Here is a 14,568-nt window from a genome sequence, read left to right on the forward strand (position 1 = left end):
TCTGTCGCTGATTACGCTGGGACCCGCATGCTCATCTCTGTCCCTCCACGCTGTCGCTGATTACGCTGGGACCCGCATGCTCATCTCTGTCCCTCCACGCTGTCGCTGATTACGCTGGGACCCGCATGCTCATCTCCGTCCCTCCACGCTGTCACTGATTCCGCTGGGACCTGCATGCTCCTCTTTGTCATCATCTGGATATTTTGTTTGTTTTTCCCTTTCCTTCCTATTTGTTTTTTTCTTTTACATCATTTATCTATAAGGCAGGTGACGAGCAGGTAGGTTACCGGAACTCGGAGCTGTCAGCTAACATGTGACTTTCCAGGACAGAGAAGTGACTGAGTAAGCACTGAGAACAGGCTGTTATTGCCTTCTATACACAGGAGAGCAGAGCATCTGGGGGGGGGGGGGGGGCGATCGGAGCATGGGAGAGCAGAGCATCTGGGGGGGGGCGATCGGAGCATGGGAGAGCAGAGCATTGGATAAGAGGGGGGTGTCGTGTACACGAGAGAGCAGAGCTTGGGGGGGTGGGAGGGGAGTGGGGTTGTTGTGCAAAAGTGAGCAGAGCCTGGGGGGTGGAGGGCATCTGTGCAGAGCCTGGGAGGGAGGCATCCGTGCACAGGAGAGCAGATCCTGGGGGGGGGGGGGGGGGGGGGGAGGCATCCGTGCACAGGAGAGCAGATCCTGGGGGGGAAGGCATCTGTGCAGAGCAGTGCAGGACAGGACAGGTGTAGATGTGATATGACAGAGGAGATTAGTAAACTGTTGGGCTGGTACAATACAGTAAAGGTGCCCACACACTAGAAAGATCTGCAATCGTAAGATATGCGCATAAATTAGCCTTGAAATCTTTTTCCGTCCTGGACAACAGATTTCAGGCCAGCGCACGTCTTTACCTAAGATTTCTCTTACGATCCCGTGTGCGTTCCTATGGATCTTTTGTTAAATCTTCTGATCTTTCATGCAGCACGTAAGATCAGAAGACTCAGCTAAAGATCCACGGGAGCGCGCATCGGGCTGATTTTCGATCAATTATCGGTAAACATCAGACGATATATCGGCCAATCGGCCCAAAAATCATTCTAGTGTGTGGGCACCTTTAGACTAAATCCAACATTACCAGTATTTTGACTTCTATACAGAGAGAAAAGCATTATGGGATACTGTGCAGTGCATTATGGGTAGTTCCAGTGTGGAAATGAACAATGACTGTGCGTATATGTCACAGCATGTCTGGCACAGAGCGTCTCCATGTGTTCCACCCCTCCTTATTCTCTGTATTGTGTGCAGAGCACAATGGGCCTGTCTGTGCTGTCCCTGGGAGTTTCCCAGCTCCCTGCCATGCACCTGGGCTCTCACAGGCAAGACGGTGACCCCCTTACTGGGTGTATGCTGAGTGTACCGTGCACTTATAGGGGAGATGGGTGACCCTGTAACTGGGTGTATGCCCACTACATGGCACTTATAGGGGAGATAGGTGACCACATGTGTAGAGCAGTTAGTGAAGCGTGTGTATTTGGTACGTGTGTAGAGCAGTTAGTGCAGCGTGTGTACTCGGTACGTGTGTAGAGCAGTTAGTGCAGCGTGTGTACTCGGTACGTGTGTAGAGCAGTTAGTGCAGCGTGTGTAGAGCAGCTAGTGCAGCGTGTGTACTCGGTACGTGTGTAGAGCAGTTAGTGCAGCGTGTGTACTCGGTACGTGTGTAGAGCAGTTAGTGCAGCGTGTGTAGAGCAGCTAGTGCAGCGTGTGTACTCGGTACGTGTGTAGAGCAGTTAGTGCAGCGTGTGTAGAGCAGTTAGTGCAGCGTGTGTACTCGGTACGTGTGTAGAGCAGTTAGTGCAGCGTGTGTACTCGGTACGTGTGTAGAGCAGTTAGTGCAGCGTGTGTAGAGCAGTTAGTGCAGCGTGTGTACTCGGTACGTGTGTAGAGCAGTTAGTGCAGCGTGTGTACTCGGTACCTGTGTAGAGTAGTTAGTGCAGCGTGTGTACTCGGTACGTGTGTAGATGATTTAGTGTACCGTTATACCTTTCTATTCTGTTCCTAGCTACATGCAGTACTGCCCTCGCACCCTTCCGTACCTAGCTACATGCGGTACTGCCCTCGCACCATTCCGTTCCTAGCTACATGCGGTACTGCCCTCGCACCCTTCCGTTCCTAGCTACATGCGGTACTGCCCTCGCACCCTTTCTTGCCTAGCTACATGCGGTACTGCCCTCGCACCCTTCCGTGCCTAGCTACATGCGGTACTGCCCTCGCCCCCTTCCGTGCATAGCTACATGCGGTACTGCCCTCGCACCCTTCCGTGCCTAGCTACATGCGGTACTGCCCTCGCACCCTTCCGTGCCTAGCTACATGCGGTACTGCCCTCGCACCCTTCCGTGCCTAGCTACATGCGGTACTGCCCTCGCACCCTTCCGTGCCTAGCTACATGCGGTACTGCCCTCGCACCCTTCCGTGCCTAGCTACATGCGGTACTGCCCTCGCACCCTTCCGTGCCTAGCTACATGCGGTACTGCCCTCGCACCCTTCCGTGCCTAGCTACATGCGGTACTGCCCTCGCACCCTTCCGTGCCTAGCTACATGCGGTACTGCCCTCGCACCCTTCCGTGCCATGCGGTACTGCCCTCGCACCCTTCCGTGCCTAGCTACATGTGGTACTGCCCTCGCACCCTTCCATGCCTAGCTACATGCGGTACTGCCCTCACACCCTTCCGTGCCTAGCTACATGCGGTACTGCCCTCGCACCCTTCCGTGCCATGCGGTACTGCCCTCGCAACCTTCCGTGCCTAGCTACATGTGATACTGCCCTCGCACCCTTCCGTGCCTAGCTACATGCGGTACTGCCCTCACACACCTGGGTGTCATTGCCCTGTTCTGAATCTGCTGTGATAATAATACCGCTGGTTACTCACTAACGCTGCATCTCCCCCCTCTTCTGCCCAGGGTCCGTCTGGCTGGCATGAAGATCAGCCGCCCGCCTGTATCAGTGGGCCATTACAAGATGGTAAAGCACAAGGGTGATACGGGCAATGAAGAAAATCCGCACAGGTGAGATTGGCAGTGCTGGGTGTTAACACTGCGGACATATGACCATCTGCATCATTCATGTCATTCTATAGCTGGAGGAATACCATATCATACAGTATAAGCTAGCATGTGGTAAGTGTGGCCACCCAGCCTTGGTGCCTTACCTGCCCCAGCAGTGACTATACTGTGAGACCGCAGCCCACAGTCGGGGGATTACAGACGCGCCTGGGCAGCTGCTGCAGATATATTATACAGGGAGAGGTATCAGCAGTAGAAAGAAAGAAGTAATAATGCCACTGTATAGATCATTGGTACGACCTCACCTAGGGTATTGTGTTCAGTTCTGGAGGCCATATCTCCAGAAGGATATAAATACATTAGAGACTGTACAAAGAAGAGCAACTAAAATGGTGCATGGCCTACATTACAAAACTTACCAGGAAAGACTAAAAGATCGTAATATGTATACTTTAGAGCAGAGAAGTGAAAGGGGGGACATGATAGAAACTGTCACATATATCAGGGGTTATAACAAGGTATAGGTGGGAGACATTCTTCACAGGAAGAGGAGCAACAGAACACGAGGACATGCACTGACACTAGGGGGAGGAAGGTACAGGTGGGAGACATTCTTCACAGGAAGAGGAGCAACAGAACACGAGGACATGCACTGACACTAGAGGGAGGAAGGTACAGGTGGGAGACATTCTTCACAGGAAGAGGAGCAACAGAACACGAGGACATGCACTGACACTAGGGGGAGGAAGGTACAGGTGGGAGACATTCTTCACAGGAAGAGGAGCAACAGAACACGAGGACATGCACTGACACTAGAGGGAGGAAGGTGCAGGTGGGAGACATTCTTCACAGGAAGAGGAGCAGCAGAACACGAGGACATGCACTGACACTAGAGGGAGGAAGGTACAGGTGGGAGACATCCTTCACAGGAAGAGGAGCAGCAGAACACGAGGACATGCACTGACACTAGGGGGAGGAAGGTGCAGGTGGGAGACATTCTTCACAGGAAGAGGAGCAGCAGAACACGAGGACATGCACTGACACTAGGGGGAGGAAGGTGCAGGTGGGAGACATTCTTCACAGGAAGAGGAGCAGCAGAACACGAGGACATGCACTGACACTAGGGGGAGGAAGGTACAGGTGGGAGACATAAGTCACAGGAAGAGGAGCAGCAGAACACGAGGACACGCACTGACACTAGGGGGAGGAAGGTACAGGTGGGAGACATTCTTCACAGGAAGAGGAGCAGTAGAACACGAGGACATGCACTGACACTAGAGGGAGGAAGGTACAGGTGGGAGACATTAGTCACAGGAAGAGGAGCAGCAGAACACGAGGACATGCACTGACACTAGAGGGAGAAAGGTACAGGTGGGAGACATTCATCACAGGAAGAGGAGCAGCAGAACACGAGGACATGCACTGACACTAGGGGGAGGAAGGTACAGGTGGGAGACATTTGTCACAGGAAGAGGAGCAACAGAACACGAGGACATGCACTGACACTAGAGGGAGGAAGGTACAGGTGGGAGACATTCATCACAGGAAGAGGAGCAACAAAACACGAGGACATGCACTGACACTAGAGGGAGGAAGGTACAGGTGGGAGACATTAGTCACAGGAAGAGGAGCAGCAGAACACGAGGACATGCACTGACACTAGAGGGAGGAAGGTACAGGTGGGAGACATTAGTCACAGGAAGAGGAGCATCAGAACACGAGGACATGCACTGACACTAGGGGGAGGAAGGTACAGGTGGGAGACATTAGTCACAGGAAGAGGAGAAGCAGAACACGAGGACATGCACTGACACTAGGGGGAGGAAGGTACAGGTGGGAGACATTCGTCACAGGAAGAGGAGTAGCAGAACACGAGGACACGCACTGACACTAGAGGGAGGAAGGTACAGGTGGGAGACAGTCACAGGAAGAGGAGCAGCAGAACACGAGGACATGCACTGACACTAGAGGGAGGAAGGTACAGGTGGGAGACATTCTTCACAGGAAGAGGAGCAACAGAACACGAGGACATGCACTGACACTAGGGGGAGGAAGGTACAGGTGGGAGACATTCTTTACAGGAAGAGGAGCAGCAGAACACGAGGACATGCACTGACACTAGGGGGAGGAAGGTACAGGTGGGAGACAGTCACAGGAAGAGGAGCAGCAGAACACGAGGACATGCACTGACACTAGGGGGAGGAAGGTACAGGTGGGAGACATTAGTCGCAGGAAGAGGAGCAGCAGAACACAAGGACATGCACTGACACTAGAGGGAGGAAGGTACAGGTGGGAGACATTCTTCACAGGAAGAGGAGCAGTAGAACACGAGGACACGCACTGACACTGGGGGGAGGAAGGTACAGGTGGGAGACATTCGTCACAGGAAGAGGAGTAGCAGAACACGAGGACACGCACTGACACTAGAGGGAGGAAGGTACAGGTGGGAGACAGTCACAGGAAGAGGAGCAGCAGAACACGAGGACATGCACTGACACTAGAGGGAGGAAGGTACAGGTGGGAGACATTAGTCACAGGAAGAGGAGCAGCAGAACACGAGGACACGCACTGACACTAGAGGGAGGAAGGTACAGGTGGGAGACATTCTTCACAGGAAGAGGAGCAGCAGAACACGAGGACATGCACTGACACTAGGGGGAGGAAGGTACAGGTGGGAGACATTAGTCACAGGAAGAGGAGCAGCAGAACACGAGGACACGCACTGACACTAGAGGGAGGAAGGTACAGGTGGGAGACATTCTTCACAGGAAGAGGAGCAGTAGAACACGAGGACACGCACTGACACTGGGGGGAGGAAGGTACAGGTGGGAGACATTCTTCACAGGAAGAGGAGCAGCAGAACACGAGGACATGCACTGACACTAGAGGGAGGAAGGTACAGGTGGGAGACATTAGTCACAGGAAGAGGAGCAGCAGAACACGAGGACACGCACTGACACTAGAGGGAGGAAGGTACAGGTGGGAGACATTAGTCACAGGAAGAGGAGCAGCAGAACACGAGGACACGCACTGACACTAGAGGGAGGAAGGTACAGGTGGGAGACATTCTTCACAGGAAGAGGAGCAGCAGAACACGAGGACATGCACTGACACTAGGGGGAGGAAGGTACAGGTGGGAGACATTAGTCACAGGAAGAGGAGCAGCAGAACACGAGGACACGCACTGACACTAGAGGGAGGAAGGTACAGGTGGGAGACATTCTTCACAGGAAGAGGAGCAGCAGAACACGAGGACATGCACTGACACTAGGGGGAGGAAGGTACAGGTGGGAGACATTCTTCACAGGAAGAGGAGCAGCAGAACACGAGGACATGCACTGACACTAGAGGGAGGAAGGTACAGGTGGGAGACATCAGTCACAGGAAGAGGAGCAGCAGAACACGAGGACATTCACTGACACTAGAGGGAGGAGGGTACAGGTGGGAGACATTAGTCACAGGAAGAGGAGCAGCAGAACACGAGGACATGCACTGACACTAGGGGGAGGAAGGTACAGGTGGGAGACATTCTTCACAGGAAGAGGAGCAACAGAACACGAGGACATGCACTGACACTAGGGGGAGGAAGGTACAGGTGGGAGACATTAGTCACAGGAAGAGGAGCAGCAGAACACGAGGACACGCACTGACACTAGGGGGAGGAAGGTACAGGTGGGAGACATTCTTCACAGGAAGAGGAGCAGCAGAACACGAGGACATGCACTGACACTAGAGGGAGGAAGGTACAGGTGGGAGACATTAGTCACAGGAAGAGGAGAAGCAGAACACGAGGACATGCACTGACACTAGGGGGAGGAAGGTACAGGTGGGAGACATTCGTCACAGGAAGAGGAGTAGCAGAACACGAGGACACGCACTGACACTAGAGGGAGGAAGGTACAGGTGGGAGACAGTCACAGGAAGAGGAGCAGCAGAACACGAGGACATGCACTGACACTAGAGGGAGGAAGGTACAGGTGGGAGACATTCTTCACAGGAAGAGGAGCAACAGAACACGAGGACATGCACTGACACTAGGGGGAGGAAGGTACAGGTGGGAGACATTCTTTACAGGAAGAGGAGCAGCAGAACACGAGGACATGCACTGACACTAGGGGGAGGAAGGTACAGGTGGGAGACAGTCACAGGAAGAGGAGCAGCAGAACACGAGGACATGCACTGACACTAGAGGGAGGAAGGTACAGGTGGGAGACATTCTTCACAGGAAGAGGAGCAGTAGAACACGAGGACACGCACTGACACTGGGGGGAGGAAGGTACAGGTGGGAGACATTCGTCACAGGAAGAGGAGTAGCAGAACACGAGGACACGCACTGACACTAGAGGGAGGAAGGTACAGGTGGGAGACAGTCACAGGAAGAGGAGCAGCAGAACACGAGGACATGCACTGACACTAGAGGGAGGAAGGTACAGGTGGGAGACATTAGTCACAGGAAGAGGAGCAGCAGAACACGAGGACACGCACTGACACTAGAGGGAGGAAGGTACAGGTGGGAGACATTCTTCACAGGAAGAGGAGCAGCAGAACACGAGGACATGCACTGACACTAGGGGGAGGAAGGTACAGGTGGGAGACATTAGTCACAGGAAGAGGAGCAGCAGAACACGAGGACACGCACTGACACTAGAGGGAGGAAGGTACAGGTGGGAGACATTCTTCACAGGAAGAGGAGCAGTAGAACACGAGGACACGCACTGACACTGGGGGGAGGAAGGTACAGGTGGGAGACATTCTTCACAGGAAGAGGAGCAGCAGAACACGAGGACATGCACTGACACTAGAGGGAGGAAGGTACAGGTGGGAGACATTAGTCACAGGAAGAGGAGCAGCAGAACACGAGGACATGCACTGACACTAGAGGGAGGAAGGTACAGGTGGGAGACATTAGTCACAGGAAGAGGAGCAGCAGAACACGAGGACACGCACTGACACTAGAGGGAGGAAGGTACAGGTGGGAGACATTCTTCACAGGAAGAGGAGCAGCAGAACACGAGGACATGCACTGACACTAGGGGGAGGAAGGTACAGGTGGGAGACATTAGTCACAGGAAGAGGAGCAGCAGAACACGAGGACACGCACTGACACTAGAGGGAGGAAGGTACAGGTGGGAGACATTCTTCACAGGAAGAGGAGCAGTAGAACACGAGGACACGCACTGACACTGGGGGGAGGAAGGTACAGGTGGGAGACATTCTTCACAGGAAGAGGAGCAGCAGAACACGAGGACATGCACTGACACTAGAGGGAGGAAGGTACAGGTGGGAGACATTAGTCACAGGAAGAGGAGCAGCAGAACACGAGGACACGCACTGACACTAGAGGGAGGAAGGTACAGGTGGGAGACATTCTTCACAGGAAGAGGAGCAGCAGAACACGAGGACATGCACTGACACTAGGGGGAGGAAGGTACAGGTGGGAGACATTAGTCACAGGAAGAGGAGCAGCAGAACACGAGGACACGCACTGACACTAGAGGGAGGAAGGTACAGGTGGGAGACATTCTTCACAGGAAGAGGAGCAGCAGAACATGAGGACATGCACTGACACTAGGGGGAGGAAGGTACAGGTGGGAGACATTCTTCACAGGAAGAGGAGCAGCAGAACACGAGGACATGCACTGACACTAGAGGGAGGAAGGTACAGGTGGGAGACATCAGTCACAGGAAGAGGAGCAGCAGAACACGAGGACATTCACTGACACTAGAGGGAGGAGGGTACAGGTGGGAGACATTAGTCACAGGAAGAGGAGCAGCAGAACACGAGGACATGCACTGACACTAGAGGGAGGAAGGTACAGGTGGGAGACATTAGTCACAGGAAGAGGAGCAGCAGAACACGAGGACACGCACTGACACTAGAGGGAGGAAGGTACAGGTGGGAGACATTCTTCACAGGAAGAGGAGCAGCAGAACACGAGGACATGCACTGACACTAGGGGGAGGAAGGTACAGGTGGGAGACATTCTTCACAGGAAGAGGAGCAACAGAACACGAGGACATGCACTGACACTAGGGGGAGGAAGGTACAGGTGGGAGACATTAGTCACAGGAAGAGGAGCAGCAGAACACGAGGACACGCACTGACACTAGGGGGAGGAAGGTACAGGTGGGAGACATTCTTCACAGGAAGAGGAGCAGCAGAACACGAGGACATGCACTGACACTAGAGGGAGGAAGGTACAGGTGGGAGACATCAGTCACAGGAAGAGGAGCAGCAGAACACGAGGACATTCACTGACACTAGAGGGAGGAGGGTACAGGTGGGAGACATTAGTCACAGGAAGAGGAGCAGCAGAACACGAGGACATGCACTGACACTAGAGGGAGGAAGGTACAGGTGGGAGACATTCTTCACAGGAAGAGGAGCAACAGAACACGAGGACATGCACTGACACTAGGGGGAGGAAGGTACAGGTGGGAGACATTAGTCACAGGAAGAGGAGCAGCAGAACACGAGGACACGCACTGACACTAGGGGGAGGAAGGTACAGGTGGGAGACATTCTTCACAGGAAGAGGAGCAGCAGAACACGGGGACATGCACTGACACTAGAGGGAGGAAAATTCAGGGGAGATGTGAGGAAGAATTACTTCACAGAAAGGGTAGTAGATAAGTGGAATAGCCTACCATCAGAGGTGGTAGACGCAAATACAGTAGTACAATGTAAACATGCTTGGGATAGGCATATTGATATCCTTACACAGAAATAAGGATCAGATATGGTTTGAGGTAACATTGTTTAATAAAGGGGCAGACTAGATGTTTCTAGGGTGTGACATATCACCTACACTAATGAGTTACACAGGTTCTGGGGCTGGCTGGCTTCCACCCTGCATTAATTAATAAATGTATGTATTTATTACCAGTGAACCTACCAGCATATTTTTGGATTGTGGGAGGAAACCGGATTTATTTGGTTTTAATCAGCTACAGAACCTGTGTAATCCCTGAACGTCCCGGATTAAAGGACATCATGGGGAAACCCTGTGTATTTGGGCAAAGGGATCGCAGAGTTTCCGGCCTTTGCAGGATAAATCCCAATTCTGCAGATCCCTATTACAGCCGTTTTGGGCTTTCACGCACAATTTAATGAAATCCAACCAAAGTGATGCTGATCCCTATTGGGGGGTACTGGTAACAGGACAATAGCTGAGGTTGTATAGGAAAGTCATGGAGGGGTTTTACACAGAGAGGAGTAGGAGAGGAAAGGAGCGGGATTCTGCCCCAAGCAGCGTGTTGTCAGGGGTTACAGACTCCTACAGCCTGTCTGTGATGTCTGCGAGAATACACATGGGACCACCCCTTGTGTGACAGTGACACCTACAGGCTGTGAGGAGGTATTACATATGATATTAGACATTTATTGTCTTTTACCCACATATAAGAGGTTTTGTTTAGTTTTTTCAATTAATATTGTGCAAATAAGGAGCCCTGCAGCCCAGTTAGTGCCACATACATACATGTCCGCTTTCTGCTGCTGGCGGCGCCTCCCTATACCACAGCCTTGTAGGATTACACAAGATATGGGGAGAAAACACGTCTCTACAATCCTCCGGAACACTTCTGTACCTGGGTGAGAGAGACGCATTGCCAGTGTGCAACCTGCATTCAGAAAGCAGTTCCCTCATCTGCCCAATGGTGATGCGCTTTTGCATGTGTGGGTGATATCAGTGACCGTACAATGTCTTTAGAATGGTGACTGAATTTTGTCTACACTTATCCTGCAGGTTTGATCTGCTCATCAGGACCCAAAGAATGTGGACTCAGGACGGCATGAACTCCCTGACTTACACCCTGCTTTCAAAAGAACTTGAGCCCCTGTACACCAATATCACGGTGGACATCGGAGTGGACCCTAGGGCGCAGAAACCCTTAAGGACACGCGGGCCGACACCACCACCCGTAAAGCATCAACACAATGATACAACCAGTCATTCCACAAGGGGGAAGCTGTCGGTGTTTGTCCACTCACTGGTTAATAACTCGACTGTGGTTGGAAAGGAGTTGGCGGTGGAGGAGAAGAAGAGAAGAACCACTGTCTCCACCGCCCAGGAAAAGGAGGCTGCAGAATCTATGGCCATCTTAAATGAGTCCAAGAGAGTCCGGCGGTGGAACAAAGACGATAAAGCTATCTTAAGGGAAGAGGTAACTTCGGTTACAGAAAGTCCCTCCCTCTCCCGTACGCCACACGTGGTCTCCAAAATGAAAGCGAAAAGAAGTAAGGCGGAGCAAAGAAAAGCTTTATTGAGAGCGACTAACGGTACGGTCACAGACGGCGGAGAACCAGGGCCCCGGTCAGAGGCCGGCAGCATTAGTAAGGACATAAATAGGAGAGCACCAGACCTATCTGCTCGCACCAAGCCTTCTACGCTAACCTCAGATCTGCAGACCGGAGACAAGGCTCCACAACTCTGAGGAACCGCAACTGCTTGTTGCTGGTAATGCTAATCTGTTTAATCCAGGAACACAGAGGGCTGAGTCCATCTCCCTCCCGACGTGTATTTTGTTTTGGGCTACAGAATGGGTCCCTTTTGAAGGAATCCGGATCATTACTGCTGATGTATTCATGCCTAAGGAAGGGAAATCGGTCAGAAAAGTACCGGAACTCTGTTTTGGGCCTCGTCAGACTCTTTATGGGATAACAAATACATTACGATACACTCCAGTGTGTCCCTCAGTACTATCATCATAGCCGCACTGGCACCCCTTACCTTGGCATCAGCTGCTGTAAGAGACATCAGCTGCTATAGGCTTTGTGCGGAGCGGTCACACTCATCCCCTGCCTTCCGAGTGCCTCAATGCGCAAGAGAAATCGGCATTCACTGTGAGAATGGCCATGCACTGAACTTTCCCTGCCACCAGATGGCGCTGCTGCCTGGCAGATCCATCCTGGTTAGCGGACAGGCAGCAGGACAGTCTGTATACATGTACATAAATGTTGGACAATACTATATATTTTAAAAATTGTAATATATTGCTCCGTGCTGTGCGCTGGGTGTGATAAATGACAAGATTCCTCAGGCTGCTTTGTCTTAAAGAGGTGGAAGTTATTTTTCACCAGTTGTTTGGTGCAAACTATAAGAAAAATAACAAGAAAAGAGAATTTCTGGACTGTGTGTGAGAGTGAAACAGTATTTAAATTCCACCGCTCCAAGTGTTTATGGTGTATCCACTCCAACCGGATAACTGCCTCTGTATGCTGTATAGAACATATTTTCTCAATTAATATTTGAAATGCTCGCTGTAATGTATCACCATTACACTGGAATATGGGACTCGGATGACATTGATATTTATGATATAAATTTGAAAATAGACATTGACTAAAGAGGGATTGGGCAAATGGATGGTGTCTTCAAAGGTGTGAGGCCCCCACTCTGTCCCCCACCAACCCCCTCAGGGCATTTATCAGTGACGTGGTTTCATTGAATTGTAAAGTCAAAGTTCTTTATCCACTTTGTCGATGCTTGAGATGTTAAATTAAAGCATTTTCCCAAAACTCTTTCTTCCTGGTAGTAACGATTTATTGTTGCAATGCAGTAAGAGCTGGCTGCAGGGTGAGGTAGGACATACAGTGAGCTGGCTGCAGGGTGAGGTAGGACATACAGTGAGAGCTGGCTGCAGGGTGAGGTAGGACATGACAGTGAGCTGGCTGTAAGGTGAGGTAGGACATACAGTGAGCTGGCTGCAGGGTGAGGTAGGACATACAGTGAGCTGGCTGCAGGGTGAGGTAGGACATAGTGAGCTGGCTGCAGGGTGAGGTAGGACATACAGTGAGCTGGCTGTAAGGTGAGGTAGGACATACAGTGAGCTGGCTGTAAGGTGAGGTAGGACATACAGTGAGCTGGCTGCAGGGTGAGGTAGGACATACAGTGAGCTGACTGCAGGGTGAGGTAGGACATACAGTGAGCTGACTGTAAGGTGAGGTAGGACATACAGTGAGAGCTGGCTGTAGGGTAAGGTAGGACATACAGTGAGAGCTGGCTGTAGGGTAAGGTAGGACATACAGTGAGAGCTGGCTGTAGGGTAAGGTAGGACATACAGTGAGAGCTGGCTGTAGGGTAAGGTAGGACATACAGTGAGAGCTGGCTGTAGGGTAAGGTAGGACATACAGTGAGAGCTGGCTGTAGGGTAAGGTAGGACATACAGTGAGAGCTGGCTGTAAGGTGAGGTAGGACATACAGTGAGAGCTGGCTGTAAGGACATACAGTGAGAGTTAGCTACAGGGTGAGGTAAGACCTACAGTGAGAGCTGGCTACAGGGTGAGGTAGGACATAGTGAGAGCTGGCTGTAAGGTGAGGTAGGACATACAGTGAGAGCTGATTACAGGGTGAGGTAGGACATACAGTGAGAGAGCTGGCTGTAAGGTGAGGTAGGACATACAGTGAGAGAAAGCTGGCTGCAGGGTGAGGGAGGACATACAGTGAGAGCCGGCTGTAGGGCGAGGTAGGACATACAGTGAGAGGGAGCTGGCTGCAGGGTGAGGTAGGACATACAGTGAGAGCTGGTTGCAGGGTGAGGTAGGACATACAGCGAGAGAGCTGGCTGCAGGGTGAGGTAGGACATACAGTGAGAGGGAGCTGGCTGCAGGGTGAGGTAGGACATACAGTGAGAGCTGGTTGCAGGGTGAGGTAGGACATACAGCGAGAGAGCTGGCTGCAGGGTGAGGTAGGACATACAGTGAGAGGGAGCTGGCTGCAGGGTGAGGTAGGACATAGTGAGAAAGCTGATTAGGGTAAGGTAGGACATAGTGAGAGCTGGCTGTAGGATGAGGTAGGACATTCAGTGAGAAAGCAGACTAGGGTGAGGTAGAACATACAGTGAGAGCTGGCTGTAGGATGAGGTAGGACATTCAGTGAGAAAGCTGACTAGGGTGAGGTAGAACATTCAGTGAGAAAGCTGACTAGGGTGAGGTAGAACATACAGTGAGAGAGCTGGCTGTAGGATGAGGTAGGACATTCAGTGAGAGCTGACTAGGGTGAGGTAGGACATACAGTGAGAAAGCTGACTAGGGTGAGGTAGGACATACAGTGAGAAAGCTGACTAGGGTGAAGTACAGTGAGAGCTGGCTGCAAGGTGAGGTAGGAGATACATTGAGAGCTAGCTGCAGGGTGAGGTAGGACATACAGTGAGAACTGGCTGTAGGGTGAGGTAGGACATAGTGAGAACTGGCTGTAGGGTGAGGTAGGACATACAGTGAGAACTGGCTGTAGGGTGAGGTAGGACATACAGTGAGAACTGGCTGTAGGGTGATGGGCCCCATACATCAGCAATCACAATTTATGGATTTTCAGATATAGGGATATTTTGGCCAGATAAATGGATTTTACAATCTATCTGACTTTGCCCACACATTACAGATTTATTTCAGTGATCGGCAGATTTTTCCATCTAAAGATTGCATCTTCATATCTGGAAATTGCCCAATCGATTGCTGTTCATAATGTAAATAGATGAAGAAGACGAATTGGGAATGCCCACACATATAAAAAAGATCTGCAG

The 14,568-nt window shown here is 51.7% G+C and overlaps 1 protein-coding gene across 1 annotated transcript in view; it reads left to right on the forward strand.

Moving 5' to 3' along the window:
- The window catches only part of B4GALT3 (beta-1,4-galactosyltransferase 3), a 57,955-nt gene extending 45,389 nt beyond the window's left edge, over window positions 1-12,566 (forward strand). The window contains exons 6-7 of the mRNA XM_083167399.1: window positions 2,944-3,048; window positions 10,794-12,566. Coding sequence (XP_083023525.1) covers window positions 2,944-3,048; window positions 10,794-11,481 — 793 coding nt within the window. The 3' untranslated portion in view covers window positions 11,482-12,566. The remainder of the gene's footprint in view (window positions 1-2,943; window positions 3,049-10,793) is intronic.
- Window positions 12,567-14,568: the final 2,002 nt, after the last annotated feature.

This window comes from Crinia signifera, chromosome 12 (assembly GCF_055691185.1).
Source record: "Crinia signifera chromosome 12, ASM5569118v1, whole genome shotgun sequence".
In the NCBI taxonomy this organism is placed as follows: domain Eukaryota; kingdom Metazoa; phylum Chordata; class Amphibia; order Anura; family Myobatrachidae; genus Crinia; species Crinia signifera.